The 17,733-nt window shown below is 52.4% G+C and overlaps 6 protein-coding genes across 6 annotated transcripts; 2 read left to right on the top strand and 4 right to left on the bottom strand.

Moving 5' to 3' along the window:
• Positions 1-54: 54 nt before the first annotated feature.
• K489DRAFT_379389 (Indoleamine 2,3-dioxygenase) lies at positions 55-2,114 on the bottom strand. Its single transcript, XM_033604632.1, has one exon. It carries the CDS (start codon positions 1,618-1,620, stop codon positions 148-150), a length of 1,473 nt encoding a protein of 490 aa, XP_033460429.1. The 5' UTR covers positions 1,621-2,114; the 3' UTR covers positions 55-147.
• Positions 2,115-3,048: 934 nt separating this feature from the next.
• K489DRAFT_369762 (uncharacterized protein) lies at positions 3,049-3,450 on the bottom strand (the record flags this gene model as incomplete). Its single annotated transcript, XM_033603070.1, has 1 exon — positions 3,049-3,450. One exon carries the CDS (start codon positions 3,448-3,450, stop codon positions 3,049-3,051), a length of 402 nt encoding a protein of 133 aa, XP_033460428.1.
• Positions 3,451-3,848: 398 nt separating this feature from the next.
• Positions 3,849-4,914, bottom strand: K489DRAFT_409257 (uncharacterized protein; the record flags this gene model as incomplete). The annotated part of the gene is made up of 5 exons (XM_033607560.1): positions 3,849-3,877; positions 3,989-4,199; positions 4,290-4,521; positions 4,612-4,703; positions 4,810-4,914. 5 exons carry the CDS (start codon positions 4,912-4,914, stop codon positions 3,849-3,851), a joined length of 669 nt encoding a protein of 222 aa, XP_033460427.1.
• Positions 4,915-5,892: 978 nt separating this feature from the next.
• Positions 5,893-7,501, bottom strand: K489DRAFT_379385 (kinase-like protein). Its single transcript, XM_033604631.1, has one exon. The coding sequence runs from the start codon at positions 7,369-7,371 to the stop codon at positions 6,100-6,102; it is 1,272 nt and encodes a 423-aa protein (XP_033460426.1). The 5' UTR covers positions 7,372-7,501; the 3' UTR covers positions 5,893-6,099.
• Positions 7,502-8,387: 886 nt separating this feature from the next.
• On the top strand, positions 8,388-11,184 carry K489DRAFT_379383 (uncharacterized protein). The gene is made up of 4 exons (XM_033604630.1): positions 8,388-8,619; positions 8,708-8,867; positions 8,927-9,038; positions 9,100-11,184. Exons 1-4 carry the CDS (start codon positions 8,614-8,616, stop codon positions 10,934-10,936), a joined length of 2,115 nt encoding a protein of 704 aa, XP_033460425.1. The 5' UTR covers positions 8,388-8,613; the 3' UTR covers positions 10,937-11,184.
• Positions 11,185-11,537: 353 nt separating this feature from the next.
• Positions 11,538-15,797, top strand: K489DRAFT_379382 (NCR1, Niemann-pick type C). The gene is made up of 2 exons (XM_033604629.1): positions 11,538-15,494; positions 15,565-15,797. Exons 1-2 carry the CDS (start codon positions 11,765-11,767, stop codon positions 15,666-15,668), a joined length of 3,834 nt encoding a protein of 1,277 aa, XP_033460424.1. The 5' UTR covers positions 11,538-11,764; the 3' UTR covers positions 15,669-15,797.
• Positions 15,798-17,733: the final 1,936 nt, after the last annotated feature.

Here is a 17,733-nt window from a genome sequence, read left to right as displayed (position 1 = left end):
GCAAAACGTATCTTTCATTACTTCGTCAAAACAAGTCGCCGTGGGCTGTTGATACCGGCTCGCTTTCTGCTCATCTTCCAGCCCCCAAAACCGCATGATATGCCAATTGCTTTCCCTCCTGTTTTTTTCTATGTATATATAAAAACTCTAGAATGTGCACAGTCCGCCACTATTACTATCCGCCTGCCACAACTTCTCCAAGCCATTTTGACCATCGATCCTATCGAGCACCTTTCTCGCAGACGTTTCGCCCGGGATGGCACCCTTCTCGAGCACGCCTTTCTTGCTGAGTAGCCGACGCGTCCACTCATCCACTGCCGGCTCACCCGTTTCGTCGCGAGCTTGGCGGAGGAAAGGAATCAGCGCGGTTCCGCCGGTGCCCTTGAGGTCCTTCTTGATGTTCTCGTCGACGGGCTTACTCCGGTGCGCGAGGTCGACTTTCTTTGAAGCGGTTTCCTGGACTTTCGCGGAGGCTGCCTCCCGGCTTTTGACGATGATGTAGCGGCTCACGATCTGGATGTGGGTGTCGCGGAACGAGCGGAGCATTGCGAGACAAGCATCGTATGCGAGTGTGAGGCCGCGGTCTGAGCTGTTCTCTTCGACGAATGTGCGGATATTGGCCACACGGTCGACATCGCAGAGGAAGCGCGCGTGTTGGCCAGGCATATACTTCCGCATCTCGTGGATGAAGTTGGTGCTTGGTGCGGAATATTTGCTTTTTGATATTTGCGGACTCGACTGGTTTCCAGGCTTTGCTTCGCCTGTAGAGCGATGCTCGACACCGAGGACAATGTCGAAGAATTGTATGATGCTCGACTGAGCATTGCTGCCACCGCTGAATTGGACGTAGCGTTGTCGGTTGATCGCGCCGCCGTTGTCGAAAATCACACCTTGGGGAAGGCCGGCTTCCGCCATATTCTTGCTTCCAGCAAGGAACGGTCGAATCCGGTAGTAGAAAACATGGGGATCGCAATTGTCGTACATTTGTGCGAGCATGTCCTTCAATTCACTCAGACGCTCCGCAAACGATTGCAGACACCGAATTACCATATCCCTGTCACCTTCCCGTGCAGCCTTGATCGCTCTCAACATCATCGGGATGATCGGTGCGCCTCGTGATTCAATCGCAATGCTGATCAAGTAGAACCACTTCTCGTCGAGTGAGCCAGTGAAGGTCTCGATTGTGTCGAGGTTCGCCAAAGTATCCACAGGCTCGTTTGCAAAGATTGGCTTCCAATTCCAGAGAACGAGACCCGCGTATGTGGCAACTGGAGGCAGCTCGAGCCTCTTGCATGTTGCCAAAAATGGGATCGAGATCGAAGGTGGTATACGATCCGCAGGTTTTAATCCTCCCCAGATATAGCCATGTGTGATGAACGCCAGAATGCTGTATGCTCGTCGCCATTGTACAATGTCCGTGAGACGATCTGTTGACAACACAGGCAGATGATCGACAACCTCCCGCAATCTCTTGCTTAAGATCAAGCCTTGCAGGTTGGTCATGACATGTTCCCATTGCTCGTAGTACGGGTCAGGGAGACATTCAAGCGGCGGTGTGCTCGGAAGGAATGCGTTCTCCAGGGAGACATCATAGTCTAGAGGATTCGGGACGGGAATCATATTTTCGAGTATGCCAGACGCAGGCTTGCGACGCTGAAGACTCTAGAAGTTTTCGGAAGTCTTCTAACGCTGCAAGCCCAGCCGTTCTAGATTCCAGAGGAGGACGAGATGTTGGTAGTTCGACCGTTCACTCTAACGAGAGGGTTATGAGCGGGTAGGTGTGTTCGATTGATTGCCAAAAAATTCGTTGCTTGAAGCAGTGGTGTGTGGTCGCGTGATGAATGTGGTGACTGAGAATAAGCGATTCACGTTAGAGCGGATAAAGCCGGCGAATTGTCCAAGGCTTCCAAGAGTGGGTTGTAGATTGCGTTTCAAGAATGCAGAGAGAGAGAGATTGGTAACAGCACAGAGTGAAGCGAGCGCGGAAGAGTCCGGTATATATATGATGAGTGAAGGTGGACGAGAAAAGGCGTGACTTTCGGGGACGTGGAGTGGATGAGAACCCAAGTCGGCTGGTGAGCTAGTATGCCAAAAACACACGACTATACCAGGCGCGCAGTGCTGAGGGATAGCCGCCACGCCGAGTGGTCCCGATTGATCTAGCCATGGAAATCTCTCAGGCTAAAACTACGACTAGTACGAAACATTTTCATGATACACCTGCCCAGGTGGGCAATAAAAACCGCGCGCGACACATGCACAATAGTAAATAGTCCTGTGCTTCTCTGCGAACAGACGGTATCGAGTATGGGAAACACGATTGCGGAAGATCTCAATCAGTTTCCTCTACGTCATATCGTATACGCGTTACCGCAAGGCCCATGGTTGGATGAGAAATATAGCACTGGAATGAATTCGTGGATCCTATCACACCTGTAGTATGTATTTCTCAGCCGGTTCGCCCGCCAGGAATGGGTGGTTGATGATGATGAGTGCCCAGGTGAGGTGAGGGGCAGCGTTGCCAGCCGGCCGGCCCGAATGGTTTGATTATGAATCGGCTGGGACCGTGTGATCATCAACGATGAGAGTGATCGAATGTTCACTGAACCCTTGCGATTGTGATATCCATGGATTCCCGCAATGACGATGGCATCAAGTTATCGTGAACTGCGAACCTTCATATGATTATGGACGGGCATGTGGACGAATCACATAGCCATGCTAGAGGACGTGATGCATGGAAAGAAAGAGAGGCGAGTCGGCGAATGTGTTTCTTTGGCGGGACTGAAATGTTCGAGGGAATTCGGAATTGATGACGTCCATGTGGGGGTGAAGACTGTCTACAGGCAGGCGTGCCATCAAATTCCGGTGCAGATTTCAGCATGTCGTCGGGCATTGTCCAGAATGCTAGCCAGACTCCAGGAGAGATTTCCGCGACCTCGCCGGTCTCGCACCGAGCTGTTCACGTGCTGTTGCGCTGTTCTCCACGATGATGGCCAACGTGCCAACCAACCTCGACCGTTGACCTGCGGGCTCTGCTCCGGCACCTCACCGACGTGTTTGTTTGAAGAACCCATCTGGGTTCGGCAATGCATCAATGCATCGTTGGAAGGTAATCAGTTGTTCTCGCGTTGCAGTTCCTGCGGCCACAATTTGCATCAGGCCTTTCAATTCCGCGTCAGTGGAAGCGCGTACAGCGAGCATTCCAATCGTCGGATCTTGAGAGGGAGCCGGAGTGATGACGGGTGATGCATGTTGCTCGACATTCGTCATGGTGGCAGGTGCCGTCGGCCGGATGAGATGAGACGAGCAATGGTTCGTTGCTATCTTGCCCGCAGTCCTTGTGACGGGCTGACATTTGATCAAAGTACCCTGCCGTCTCGCGCATTGCACAAATTCCATTTCCCTATGGCACCCGCACGTGTAGCGGACGTAGAGGGATTGGCACATGGTGTGTTTAAGATATGGTTGCGTACGCGTATCACAATGTCGAAGGCAGCTTGTGCTTGTATTGATCGCGAGACGTGCGAGGAAAGCACTGACGCCGTTTCTTTTCCTTTTTTACCTCTCAGATCCTCACACGATCAAAACCTCGATGTGATACAACTCCGACCCCTGACACATGATACCAAACGAATATCGCCCTATTACTTGCATTCGTATTATACTGTACACCGTGTACACAGTTGAGGGATTTTCAGAGCCCTCAAAGACAGCGGCTCGTGATTCCAATCCTCTGGTCTTCGAATCATTCCGTCCCGGGAGCTGGTGCCTTTGGACGACCGTCCCCGGAATCCTTCCATGCGACATCCCGTCCGTGCATCTCAAACCCGCTCTTGGGGCGCTGTCTAAAACTTCTGCGTACCGTCCGCAATCACTAAACGAGAAAAAATGTCAGCTCAATCCTCTTCCAACATTTCAACATCTTCCAATGCAGCCTCATCTGTCATCCGCAAGTGACAAATTGTGAAGAGAAGAAGATACTCACAGCTCAAATAAACTCCCCAGACCAAATTGATCATCTGACTGAACAGCATGCGGTGCTCAAGCGGGACCAGCGTGAAGCTGATGATGTTGACCGCAGGCCAGACCTTGCAATTGGCCAGGAACATGGGCAGAAATTGCTCCGCCACATCATCCTGGATGTAATCCTTCTCGGAGCCGCGGATCAGGGCGAAGCCGACGATGAAGAGAACCGTCTATTTCCATTCAACCAGAGCACAAAGGGTCAGTATGGAGCCTCGATTCCTATGAATAGTAATAAATCGAAATGAGGTGGATGAACTTACGTTGATACACGTGCCGACGGTGCTATCCAGAGCGAATTTGATGAACGTGTTCTGCAGGTTCAGACTTTGGTTCTTCTCACGCTGACCGAGTTCATTCGGAATCTTCTTCGCGGGAGCCTTCTCGCCGCCTTTGTTGACGGTCTTGGTGTTCTGGCCAGTGACGTAGTCGTCGATGTATTCTTCTTTTTTGTCGCCATGGAGTTTGCGGTCGTACGCGGGGAACTTCGTTTCTCTAATTGATTCCGTCAGTGTCAGAAAGCTGCCATGGGTTCTTCTGGAGGTTCTGGCGAGACCAAGAGCGCAGGAATGATGTGTGACTTACAACCATCGTTGCCAGACGAAATTGCCTGGGCTCACCATGAACGCATAGAGGATAAATTGGAAAAATCGTGTCACATCGAATTGGAAGGGTGTCTGTTTCGATGAGAAGAGGTATTACACTTTAGTCCTGATTGAATTTCGCTTCGTGACTCTCCGTCATTGGCCTGGAATTCATGAGATTGGGCGGATAGAAACTTACTCCATCCCGCGAGCTCGCCAGATACTGGGCGACCAGATTAGAGATGCCGGCCAACACGGCCGCCTGCAGGGTGGATCGGACAATCGGATCGGAAGCTTCAACCATGATGACGAGATTTATTCCGAAGTTGATCTTGGTTTTCGTGATGCTTGAATTTAGATAGATGCAATTGATATCTTGTTTTCGCAATAGTGGTATGGAGAGGAATCGACAACGAGGATCTATGAAGTTGTTCGGGCAAGTCCTGAAAGATGCTCCCGCACACTGGCTTGGATTTGATTTAAAAGACAACAATAGCAGCCTGCGAGCTAATAATCCACGATAGGATCTCTTCTATCAGGGCAGATGACGATCAAAGTGATAACAAAGGTTCATTATAAGTTATAGAGGCATGTTGTGCGCTCGTCAGGCAGCCACTATATCTCGAGCTTGCCTCTCACACATGTCCGAGGTCCGTTTTTTCTCGTGACAGATCGATGATGTACGCCCGTAGCCCTTTCTCGGTCGACGGCAGCGATCCTCCAAATTTCACGTGTCGGGTACCTGAAAGAATGACGTCCGTGTCGTCTGATCTTCCATCCAACCTCTGGTCTCATGGACCAATTTCCCCTCTACCGGTATATTGCTTGGCCAGCCATTGACACTCTTATTATTATGAATTCCATCGTTTCCAATTTCGGTCCACAGAATGAGCCAGGTGGAATTTCTCACGCGGGGATGATGTCATCGATTCTTCTTTGTGGAGTCAACTCCAATGCTATCACCAAACTCAATGGCAGGTCAGAGATTCTCTTCGTGATGGCCCTTCCTTACAAGTAAGACGTGAAGCACCTTAACATTACACCAGAGCGATCATGTTCAATCCTTATCGGCTCTTGAACACTACACTGGGTCGAGAGATTGGTGGAACTACCTGTAGACAGTAATGAATTCACGATGCGATGACATCATCTAGAATCACATGGTGCAGGCTTCACACTGTGCATTGGTAACTGACCTCGGTCGGCCATAAGCGAATACCTAGCAATGTTCTGGTCTCAAATACCTGACCTCCTTTTCATCAGATCATTTCATGTGAAAGGCGTTCGATTGGCGCATGCTGCTGCGGCCGTCACGCTGATATCATTTAGTCTTGGAGCATCATGTAATGCGTCAAGATCATGAGCTAATTATAGATATTCCTGTTCGCTTACCCATCCATCGTGAGGTATGCACCATACTGTTCCACACCGCCTAAGGCGTCTAAGCCTTGTTATCGTTATGCATTGTTATCGGACTCGGGTGTCAAGTTCAGAGCTCTGGCTTATGATCCTGAATCCATCTGTAGCAATCCACAGCACTGGGTCTCTTGCTCACGACTTCCTCCATACAGCTAGCAACAATGGAGTTCAGCTTGCGGGAATAGTGTGTGCTACCACAGGGTCGTCTCGCAGCAGCTTGTTGTGGTTCAGGAGACTTTGTCAGACGGCACATGGTCTGTATGGTGCCGCCCGCCTGCCAGATATCTGTAGCTTTGCCATACCGGCCCCGACCATCATTCGACATTGTTTTCGCTTCGGGTGGTAGCCAACGTGGTGTTCCATGCGTAAGCATCAATGCGTGCGCTAGCCCTCGATCGATGTCAACGGGGGATACAGAGCAGCCGAAATCGCCGAGAACGACACGTGGCATGCTTCCTGCGCTGCCTTGCATTGTGAGCCAGATGTTGTCCGGTTTAACGTCGAGGTGACAGAGAGTCGTCCATTCGGCATTGCGGTCTTTCCAAGCCCCTACATCGACGCCGTAGTGGCAGAATACAAGAGCGCACATGACACTTTCAAGGACGTGCCAAGCGAATGACTCCGGCGTTTTCAAATGCTGGAGGATCTTCCGACTGATGTAGTCGGTGATGGAGCCGAGCTCGCAGAAGGACAAAATCAGGCATGAGTAATTGGTCATCCCTGGAAAAAAGCTTTCATGGATCTTGTTGATATTTTCGCATGGCCCAGCGTGCCGAAGTCGTGTGAGCGCATCGATCTCAGCACGAGTCCGTCGCCTTTGCGATTTCCGATCGATGGGTAGACGTTTCTCGATGAATTTCTGCTTGTTGTCCGTTCTTTCAATGACAAATATTCCTTCGTTCATACCACCGGCTACCATATGGCCGGTTCCATTCAAGAGTTGACCCAGCCTTCGATATCGATGGAGTGGCGTATCGAATTGCTCCGGTTGATAACTGGCATTGTACGTGAGTTCTCTCGTACTCTGTCGTGGCGGCCTGGTCGATTTTGATGGGAACGCCGATCGTATCAACCGTGGTTCTGACATCGATGTTCTCGAACTCACTGATTCGGCAAAACCCTTGGAGAATGTGTTTCGTGAGAGTCTTGTCAAAGGCTGTGATCCATTACTGTCCTTTGTAGGCAGCGAGATCATACCGCTTCCATGGGTATCGCTACGATAGTCTCGAAAGTCCTTTGACCCGGTTCTCCTGTCACCTTTTGGATCAAGTCCAGGATGCCCTGAGAGTCCACGATCGAGAAAGCTTTGACTCCGAAGCGGTGATGAATCGTTCTCATGCATATCTTGGAATGTCAACTGGCTGAAAGATAGATCCAAAGTCAATCGTTATGAGGTAGAGACTGTTTATCCAAGGAGTGTTGTGGATAAGTGAACAGTATTTCGATGTGGCACTCGCGTCCTTTGAATGTTGTTGCGAGATGTGTGCCTCTTGAGCATCAAACGCGGTGCGAATATGTAAGATATCTACCCGCATTGAAATCAACCAATGGCCGTAGATTTCAAAAGTCAGTGCTTATTATTCTAGTACGGATCTGAAGTTCGCTATCGCAGCGCCAATTACGATGATCAAAATCCAAAGCCTGTGAGTTCGGTGATGTCTCGAGGTGTCCAAGGAAGAAGCAATGCAAGGAGAAGAAAGGAAATGGCATCAATCTTGTGACGAGAGTTTGTGAGTTGTCACAGACTTGCCGTGGCGGAAGATACCTATAGCAATCACAGGCCACAGTCTGGCGACTGTCAAAGCCAATGCACGTGTCGACACAACGACGACGGCAATCAGTGCGGACTCATCAATCTGGGCACATGTGGTCGACTGCCGTATCCCCCAGGCACAGCTCCAGGTTTTCTAGTTAGAAGCACCATATGATTTCCCGGATCGGTACTGAACGGTAACATGAATCACTAAGCCTCACTGTTCGCGAGATCAAAATTATCCGCTTTGTCTGCGTACATAGCTGATGCTCGCTCGCCAGAGTTCTAACGCTCAGGCGCGGATCAATGTTGACGTTTCGCGGTTCGGAACGGCGAGTGCTCGTCTCTGAAATCAATTGCGTTGATCATCAGAGCTCGCATTATGTTTTCATTGGTATTCAAACCTGGTCATGATATAAGCCTTGATCAAGACGCTCCATGGATACAGCTGAGGTGCGGCGGCGCACGGATCGCGGGAGACTCCCCCGAATTGCACTGAAGGGTTCACGGCTACTCCAGACTATACCGCATTGGTGAATATGCTACATTGCTGCAGGTGCAGAGCGTAAATCTTGGCGACAACTTCTCCCGCCAGTCATCATCAAGCATCAGCCGTCGTCGTCGTTATACTTTCTTGCGGTCGACTCTTTCTCTCATCACCAGCTTCCGCCTCTTCGCCCACGGTCCTCCATCCTCTACTTCTGTTCTTATCTGCAGCGATCTGCTCCTGCTCAGCGTATTCAGCGAGTCGCCATCAACAAACTCGCAATTTTTTAGCTCCTCCGAACCCCCGAGCCGGACCCTATAAACTCACGCCTGATCAATTCACTCATGGCCGTAAGTGGACCCAAGATCTGCGAATTACCTTCGTAGCAACGCAACTCTCAAGATGTTCACGGGGAACAATTCTGACGGTCAAATGCAGCAACCACCGTCGCAACCTCGTGCCTACGCTCAAGCATACATCCCGAACGGTGCGCCGCAGCCTAGCGGCCCTGTCCCAGGAGCCCGTCCGCTTGATCCAAATCAAGGTCGCGTGCAGCAAATCGGCCATGCCAGAGTCCTTTGCATTGCCGATGTCCGAGGTGAGAACCTTTCAGTTCCATCTGCATCTCAACGCTGTGTCCGACTCACAATTTGACAGGTAATCTGCGACAACTGAACGAGCTGGCGCATAGCGCGAAGGCAGACTACATCATCCACACCGGCGATTTCGGATTCTACGACGACTCGTCACTCGAACGCATTGCCGAGAAGTAAGCATCAGTCGCCATCTATGACACGTCCCTGGCAACATCGCTGATCATGAACAAATAGGACCTTGAAGCACGTCGCTCAGTATTCGCCTCTTCTCAGCGAGCAGGTCAAGGCCGACATTACGCGCGCTGGCGCCACACAACCCGTCAAGGAACGTTTCCAGCGAGATCGCCTTCCCCTTTCTGAGCTGCCGCAATTCCTGAACAAGACATTCAAGCTCGATGTGCCAGTGTTTACAGTCTGGGGCGCATGTGAAGATGTGTCCGTCTTGGAAAAGCTGCGCTCACAGGAATACAAGATTGAGAACCTCCACGTGATTGACGAATCACAATCCAGATTGCTGGATGTCGGAGGTGTCAAGCTCCGTCTGCTTGGTCTCGGAGGCGCTGTGGTCATGCACAAACTGTTCGACAATGGCGAGGGACGGACTACGATCGCTGGTGGACAGGGCACAATGTGGACAACTCTTTTGCAAATCGGCGAGCTTATCGACACTGCCAATCGAGTGTATGACCCGACCGAAACGCGCGTGCTCGTCACACACGCATCCCCCGCACGTGAGGGTCTACTCAATCAGCTCTCGGTTACTCTGAAAGCCGACTTCTCCATTTCCGCTGGCCTTCACTTCCGCTACGGCAGCTCTTACAATGAGTTCTCGGTCAACCCTTCGCTTGACCACTACCGCGGCAAACTTTCGGCGTCAAAGGCTTCGTTCCACGACGTGTGGGAGACCGTGAAGCAAGAGGTAGAACCTGCGGTCTCTGAGAACGACACTCAGAGCAAGCTTTTGCAGCTCGCGCTTGACTTGGTGAGCAAGATGCCTTCGGTGGCCAACGGCGGCAACCCATTCGGTGGTGCCCAGCAGCAGAACGGATCTGTGGACGAATCTGCCTTTAAGAACATGTGGAACTTCAACTTGGCAGACGCCGCATTCGGTTGGCTGGTACTTGACGTCGATCAAGGACGTATCGGCACAGAGATGCGCGCACAGGGCTTCAACTTCTCTCACCGTGGAGGAAAGGCCCCCAGGACACAGGGTGCTCCTGCGGCTCCAATCAATTCTACCATGGCACCAACCGGTGGAAACCTCCCCACTCCAGTTCCGAACGCAGCCCAACAACGCCCACCACCGCCATCACAGGGCTCGACTCCTGCGCCTACAGGCGCGCAATCAGCAGCTCCTCAGGCGACTCAGCAGCGTGCCAACCAGACGAACTCGCAACAAGCATCGCAGTCCAAGGGTCCTCAACAAGCTGCGACACCGCAAAAGACGGGCTCAACTCCGCAACCCGCAGGTGCCAGCGGTAAAGACGCCAATGGTGCGGCTGCTGCGGACGCCAACAAACCAGATGCTCCTAACCAGAACAGATTGAATGGTGCACAGCAGTCGCTACCGCCTCAAGAGCCCTCGAAGAGTATCTTTGTCAGCTTCATTCCCAGCTCTGCCGCTGCCAACACCGTAGACGACGTGAAGTCTCAGCTCTTCACTACAGAAGACGCAGAGAAGGTCCAATCCGTGGAGAAGACCGGCAACGGCAAGTGGGTCGCCCACTTTGCCACTCCTGAAATTGTACTGGACGTCCTGAAGCGTAACCCGTCCAAGGAAGTCAAGGACAAATTCGCAGGTGTGAAGATGGCTGTCTTCCGACGCGGCGGCTTCGCTGACCGCGGTGGCTTCAACAACCGAGGAGGACAGAGCCAGCGAGGTGGAGGCGAAGGACGAGGCGGTTACCAATCGACTGGTGGCACCGGGAGCGACAGCGAAGGTGGTCGCGGCGGTCGTGGCCGTGGCCGAGGTGGCTTCCGCGGCGAGCGCGGCGCCGGTCGTGGCCGTGGAGGTCGCGGCGGTGACCGTGGTGGAGCGGGATCATCTGGCCCGGCTGCAGGCGACTCTTAGCGAGAGCCGCGTGTCCAGCCGAGAATGTCTGGGATGTGGTGATTACAGGTTTTTGTTCGGTGTCCGGCGAATCGGTCAGGGCGTGAGCGGTCTGCTCATGCACGTCCGAAGCTGCGTCTCCATTTGCGTACTATACCAGCCATTCGCAAAGCTTAGAGATTGCAGGCACTTGTAATTCGTAGCTGCTGCCTCTGCTTCTTGCTGTCTTCTATGTACTTTATTGCAATATGCGAAAAGCAGAAATCCATTACAGCACCCAGTCCGTGTTGCACTACATCGTTTGATTCACCGACTTTGATACTACAGTATGAAGTTGGATCGTGAACGATCTAGCTGATAACGCTGCAGCTGCCATTATGGTCTAGTGAGGCGGCGTTCCAAAAACAGTCGCCCAAATAGAGCGGATCAACAGGCGTTTGAATGTGTTGTTCATCGTCGCTTATCGATCAACGCCCAGTTGAACATGGAAGCACATATATTGTGCACGTGATCATGTCTCGGATCTGCTGGCGTGGCTGGTGTTCAATTCCGTGACGTAGGCGTGCAGCTCCTCCGCTTCCAAGCTGGAGGTTCCTGCTGATCACCTGCATCTGCCTCTCTCCAGCTGTTTGGACTTGGACCGGGCTTTTCTAGGCAGGCGGCAGCACGCGACAGCTCCGCCACGTCCTTCTCCCATAGTCCTCTTCCAGTACTTACATATACACAAACATACCCCCTTTGGAAACCTACGATAACAACATCACAGCAGAAGCGGACCCCGTTCTCTTCATCGCTCGCTCGTAATCGACTCGAGCCTGTGGACGTGCCGGCATTCCTCTGCCATCCACCATGGCTCTGAAGAGCACGGTGGCAGCATGCCTGTCACTGGCCACCATCACACTCGCCGCCAGCGGTCCTGATCTCACCAAAATTCACGAGGCCGGTCGCTGTGCCATCCGTGGTCAATGTGGCAAGCAGAGCTTCTTCGGGTCGGAACTACCATGCCCAGACAACGGGCTCGCAAAAGACCCCTCCGACGACTTCAGAAAGCAGCTGGTATCGTTGTGTGGAGATGAGTGGGCCGACACCAAAGTCTGCTGTACCGAAGAGCAGGTTGGTACACTCAAGGACAACCTCGCCAAGGCGAATGGGATTATCTCCTCCTGTGGCGCTTGCAAGAAGAACTTCTACGACTTGTTCTGCACCTTCACTTGCTCGCCTGATCAATCTTTGTTCATCAACGTCACAGCGACTGTCGAGAAGAACAGCAAGTATCTTGTCACCGAGTTGGATCAGCTAGTAAGCAATCAATTTGGGGGTGGGTTCTATGACAGCTGCAAGGATGTCAAGCTCGGAGCTACAGGCGGCAAGGCTATGGACTTCATTGGAGGAGGTGCAAAGAACTACACGCAGTTTTTGAAGTTTCTGGGAGACAAGAAGATTCTGGGAAGTCCGTTTCAGATCAATTACCCGCGTCCAGCCAGCGATCGCTTCGAGGACATGAAGCCGATCCTTGACAGTCCCATTCCATGTAACAGTACCGATGAAGCTTACAGATGTGCCTGTGTGGACTGCGGCGGTTCTTGCCCCGAACTGCCTGCAGTCTCTCTGGACGAGCAATGCTATGTTGGTTTACTTCCTTGCTTGAGTTTCGCCGTTGTCCTCATATACTCGGTGTTCATCGCCCTTCTTGTCCTCGCCGTGTCCGGTCACGCCGCTGCTGCCAAGCGCAGACGAAGACGTAACGAACGACTGCAGCTGTTCCAGGATGCAGCTCCGAGTGACGATGAAGATGAAGGTGATGTCATTCACAACGCTGCTTATTTGGATCGTCCCACGAAGCAATACGCGCTCAACACGTTCTGTGACCATCTCTTCAGCAGGATCGCGCGGGCCTGTGCCAACTTCCCAGGCATCACCATCGGGACATCGATTCTCTTGGTCGCTTTGTTGAGTATAGGCTGGGCTCGGTTTGAACTCGAAACGGATCCAGTCGGTCTATGGGTAGCACCAAACTCCGCCGCTGCCCGCGAAAAAGCATTCTTCGACGAGAGTTTCGGCCCATTTTATCGCACTGAGCAAGTGTTCCTGGTAAATGACCTCAATCCACAAGGTGGCGCACCAGTACTCGATTATCCGACTTTAGCCTGGTGGTTCGATGTTGAGCGACGGGTCACCGAGCAAAAGAGTCTTGGACATGGATACACATTGAAAGACGTATGCTTCAAGCCTACTGGAGATGCTTGCGTCGTTCAATCGGTCACGGGCTACTTTGCCTTTGAGGACTTCGATCAGACTTCGTGGGCTGAACACATCAACAACTGCGCTGAGTCACCGGGAGATTCAACTTGTCTTCCAGCGTTTGGCCTCCCTCTGCCATCTGAACGTGTCTTGGGTGGGTACAATCGCACATCCCAGAAAGCCACCTCAGCCGAAGCTATCATCAGCACTTGGGTTGTCAAGAACTTCAACCCTGGTGACCCTGAACTCGCAAAGGCAGAAGAGTGGGAAGAAAGCTTGAAGCGCCTACTTCTTGACATCCAAGGCGAAGCCAGAGACCGGGGTCTGAGATTGAGTTTCAACACGGAGATCAGTCTGGAGCAGGAGCTGAATAAGAACACTAACACGGATGCTAAAATCATCGTGATCAGCTATATCGTTATGTTCATCTACGCTTCATTGGCTTTGGGAAGCACGACTGTGACCATCAGCACCATCTTGCGAAATCCTCTCGGCGCTCTCGTTCAAAGCAAGTTCCTCCTGGGAATCGCGGGTATTCTGATTGTCCTCATGTCGGTAGCGGCTTCCGTTGGCTTGTTCGCAGCCGCAGGCGTCAAAGCCACCCTCATCATCGCTGAGGTCATTCCCTTCTTGGTACTGGCTGTTGGTGTGGACAACATCTTCCTCATCGTCCACGAGTTCGAGCGAGTCAACATCAGCCACGCAGATGAGGTCGTCTCTGAACGTGTTGCAAAGGCCATGGGTCGCGTCGGACCCTCCATCCTCCTCTCTGCCTTGACGGAGACTGCCACCTTCGCACTCGGCACTGCAGTCGGGATGCCTGCTGTGCGCAACTTCGCTGCATATGCGGCCGGTGCCGTCTTCATTAATGCCCTTCTACAAATCACGATGTTCGTCGCAGTCCTCGCTGTGAATCAACGACGAGTGGAGGCTGGCCGTCTCGACTGCGTCCCTTGCATCAAAGTCCAGAGAGAACTGCAGCACATGCCGAATGGCTATGGTGGTGCTCCTTTCAGCGGAACGGACGAAGAAGGCTGGCTTTCCTCGTTCATCCGTCGGTACTACGCCCCTGCCATTCTCGCCAACAAGGCAAGGGTGATCATTTTGACAGTCTTCATCGGTTTCTTCGCTGCTGGCATTGCTCTGTTGCCTGAGGTGGAATTGGGTCTGGACCAACGCATTGCCATCCCTACTGACAGTTACCTCTACAACTACTTCAGCGATCTATACGCCTACTTCGACACTGGTGCACCGGTCTATTTCGTGGTCAAAGATCTCAACGTCACAGCTCGACAACACCAGCAAGAGCTCTGTGGTCTGTACACCACTTGCAGGCAATTCTCATTGTCAAATATCCTGGAACAGGAAAGGAAACGTCCCGAGGTCAGCTACATTGCTGATCCAGCTGCCAGCTGGATTGATGATTTCTTCCAGTGGCTCAACCCTGAGCAGGAGAGCTGTTGCGTGGATGGCAGGAAGACATGCTTCGCCGATCGCGATCCCGCCTGGAACCGTACACTCTATGGCATGCCGGAAGGAGAGGAATTCATCAAATATGCTGACCGATGGCTGAAGAGCCCGACCGGAGAAGACTGTCCACTTGCAGGTCAAGCTGCTTACAGTGACGCTGTAGTCCTTGACAGGGAGAGTTTGACTGTTCCAGCCAGTCACTTCCGCACTTTCCACACGGCTCTCACAAGTCAAAGCGACTTTATCAACGCGTACGCCTCAGCCCGCCGCATCTCGCAGGACATCAGCGATCGCCACGGTGGCATCGAGGTGTTCCCCTACAGCAAATTCTACATTTTCTTCGACCAATACGCCACCATTGTTCGCCTGTCCTTCGCCCTCGTTGGCACAGCCCTCGCCTTCATCCTGGTCATCTCCAGTCTCCTACTTGGCTCTCCTACCACAGGTCTCATCGTCACGGTGACCGTCACGATGACGGTCGTGGACATCGTCGGCACGATGGCCCTCGTCGGCGTCTCTCTGAACGCTCTTAGCTTGGTCAACATCATCATCTGCGTGGGAATCAGCGTCGAGTTCTGCGCGCACGTCGCCCGCGCTTTCACCATCCCTTCCGCGTCCATCCTCGAGCGAGCACAATCCAAATTCCGCGGACGTGAGGCACGCGCCTGGGCGGCACTCGTGAATGTCGGTGGCTCCGTTTTTAGTGGTATCACTGTCACCAAGCTACTCGGCATCTTTGTTCTGGCCTTTACCCGCACGAAAATCTTCGAGGTCTATTACTTCCGGGTCTGGTTGGCGTTGGTAGTATGGGCGGCGTTGCACGCTTTGGTGTTCCTGCCTGTGGTACTGTCCCTTATTGGTGGCAGAGGTGAGTTTTGATTTCTTCCGTCTACGTTTTGGCATCTTTGTCTTTTGCTGACCATTATGATTTCCATCAGGCTACGTGGACTCTGACAGCGATGGTGGGCTGGAGCAGGATCTTGCCAGCAGAAGATATCGCGCTCTGCTCCCGGACGAGGAGTTCGATAGCGAGGAGGATTAGATCGAATGTGTATGTGTGCCGATATGGTGTTTCGAGGCGGAGGAACAGGCGTTTGAGGGGAATATTCATCGGTCATAGCATTTAATTCGAAGCAACGTATCATTTAACGAAGCACGAATCGTCAACGTGATGCATGGTATACTGTACATCTCGCTTCATCTGCCCTGCCAATAATGGGATACGGTCAAAGACATTGCCGTCGATCTGCAACGATGCACTGCATCTATTCGACCCCTGTTGAACATTTCCAGCAGTTACATACAACGACCAACTCACAACAACCCGAGAAGGACGAGTGCAACACAGCACCAACTTGTTCAATCCAGTCCGTCATCTGCATTCACTGCTGTGTAACCCATCGCCTTCAGTGTACTTCTCGGCCTCAGAGAGTGATAGTACTAGGGTTGCACATGATCACTTGGGGTTACGTGTAGGGTTGTGTGGTTTTCTCCTGCCTGAAGTGGTTTCCCTCAGCCTCGATTTCGTCCACACGTACCGTACATGCAATACCCGACATCGTGATGATGCCGATATTCACAGCTGTGGCGAAGGTATAACATGCAAATCTGACATGTGTGCTGCTGCTACACTGCACGAGAGACGATCACCTCGGACAAAGCGCCGTGTGAGAGCGACGATCGCACGGCAGATATCGATTCTCTGCACCAGCCATTGTTGGTTGCACCAATACCGGTGCCTGTGCTTGTTTCGGACATCTAGGCACCTTCGGCTTTTACAAAAGACATTCAAGACTACTTCCATAACATCATTGCAGTACACCGTGAAATACGAACGTCCGGAAATGCGGACCGGGAATGTTGAGATTCGTGTGGTAGTGTCACACACACCTGGCATGTTATGAGAGGGTGATCCTCTCCTGTGTGTATCTTTCCCGAGGAGGAAGGAGGAGCGCGCACGCCGGAGATGAAGATGAGGTGATCGACATTCGCCGCTGGTGTGGACAGTGACCGGCCTCTCACAGGAAGGTTCAGTCTTTGATGGATTTTTCTACAGACAGCGTAGGATCTGTCGCCGACTGGCCTAGTTCCGGGGTTGCTATCGCCGTTTGAAGCGTGCTTTCGGTGTCTGATGCGCTCTCATCGAGTGACATTGCATTCACTGCCGTTGGTGACAGCTTGTGCTGCAATCCCCGCCGCCGGGCCATTAAGACGGCGATCAGACATGTAATTCCAGGGTAGGGGAATGACAATCCACTCCGCGGTCATTTGGTGGGAGCGCGTGGCACCAAGGGAAATCTCGGGCTCCCCTCGGAGGCGATCTCGGCATATGTATCGCCTGCGAAGATGATCGGATGTTCAGCACTGCAAGCTTCGGCGATCAAAATTGATCATCAAACCCCTGTTATTGACAGCACCAATACTACTACATCGCAGCTTCATCACCGTCATCATCATCATCATTGTCATATCATCGGTGGCGAACCACCGAGGGCCCGGGAAAAGCGCCATGCCATGGGCCGTTGTCATAACCATAAACGTTACGCTTTGCCGGGGACTTTAATACGTCAATCTTACAACGGTTGGCGGCGAAGATTGGGCGGTGGGGTGTTGTCAATCTTAGGGCAGTCCAGTATCGACGGCGAAAAGATTGGGCATGTGAATTGTAGAGCGTCAGTCCAGAGATTCCCAGGCCTTTTCCGATCATTTTTTGTCCCTCTCCAAAACCCACGAGACATCGGCCAATCCCAAGGCTCCCATTGACAAAACTCCTCCAGGTGTTGGCCTCTTGGTGACAAGGCTGAACTACTGCAAGCAGAAGGAGGAAGAGGAGGAGGACAGTAGCCGTGTTTCACCAGTGGAAGTCTAACATCTCCGACGCGGTGCCTGCAGAAATCCGCATGCAGGAGGTATGCAAGTCTCTTTCGCCGCCCACGCCAAGAAAGTTCCCAATGCGAACGCCCGTCCGAAGCTGCATATGCACGAGCAGACTGACGAATCATAGTCGTGGCGTGCATAGGCGTGAATATCGAAAACAACAAAACAGAAACAGGACAAACTCTACAAACGAGAGGGGATCCGAGCTGCACACTCGGTCTCGGTTGAAG

Source organism: Dissoconium aciculare, assembly GCF_010015565.1.
Source record: "Dissoconium aciculare CBS 342.82 unplaced genomic scaffold K489scaffold_5, whole genome shotgun sequence".
Lineage (NCBI taxonomy): Eukaryota > Fungi > Ascomycota > Dothideomycetes > Mycosphaerellales > Dissoconiaceae > Dissoconium > Dissoconium aciculare.
Note: the sequence above shows the minus strand (reverse complement) of the source record. Positions and strands in the feature narration are given on the sequence as shown.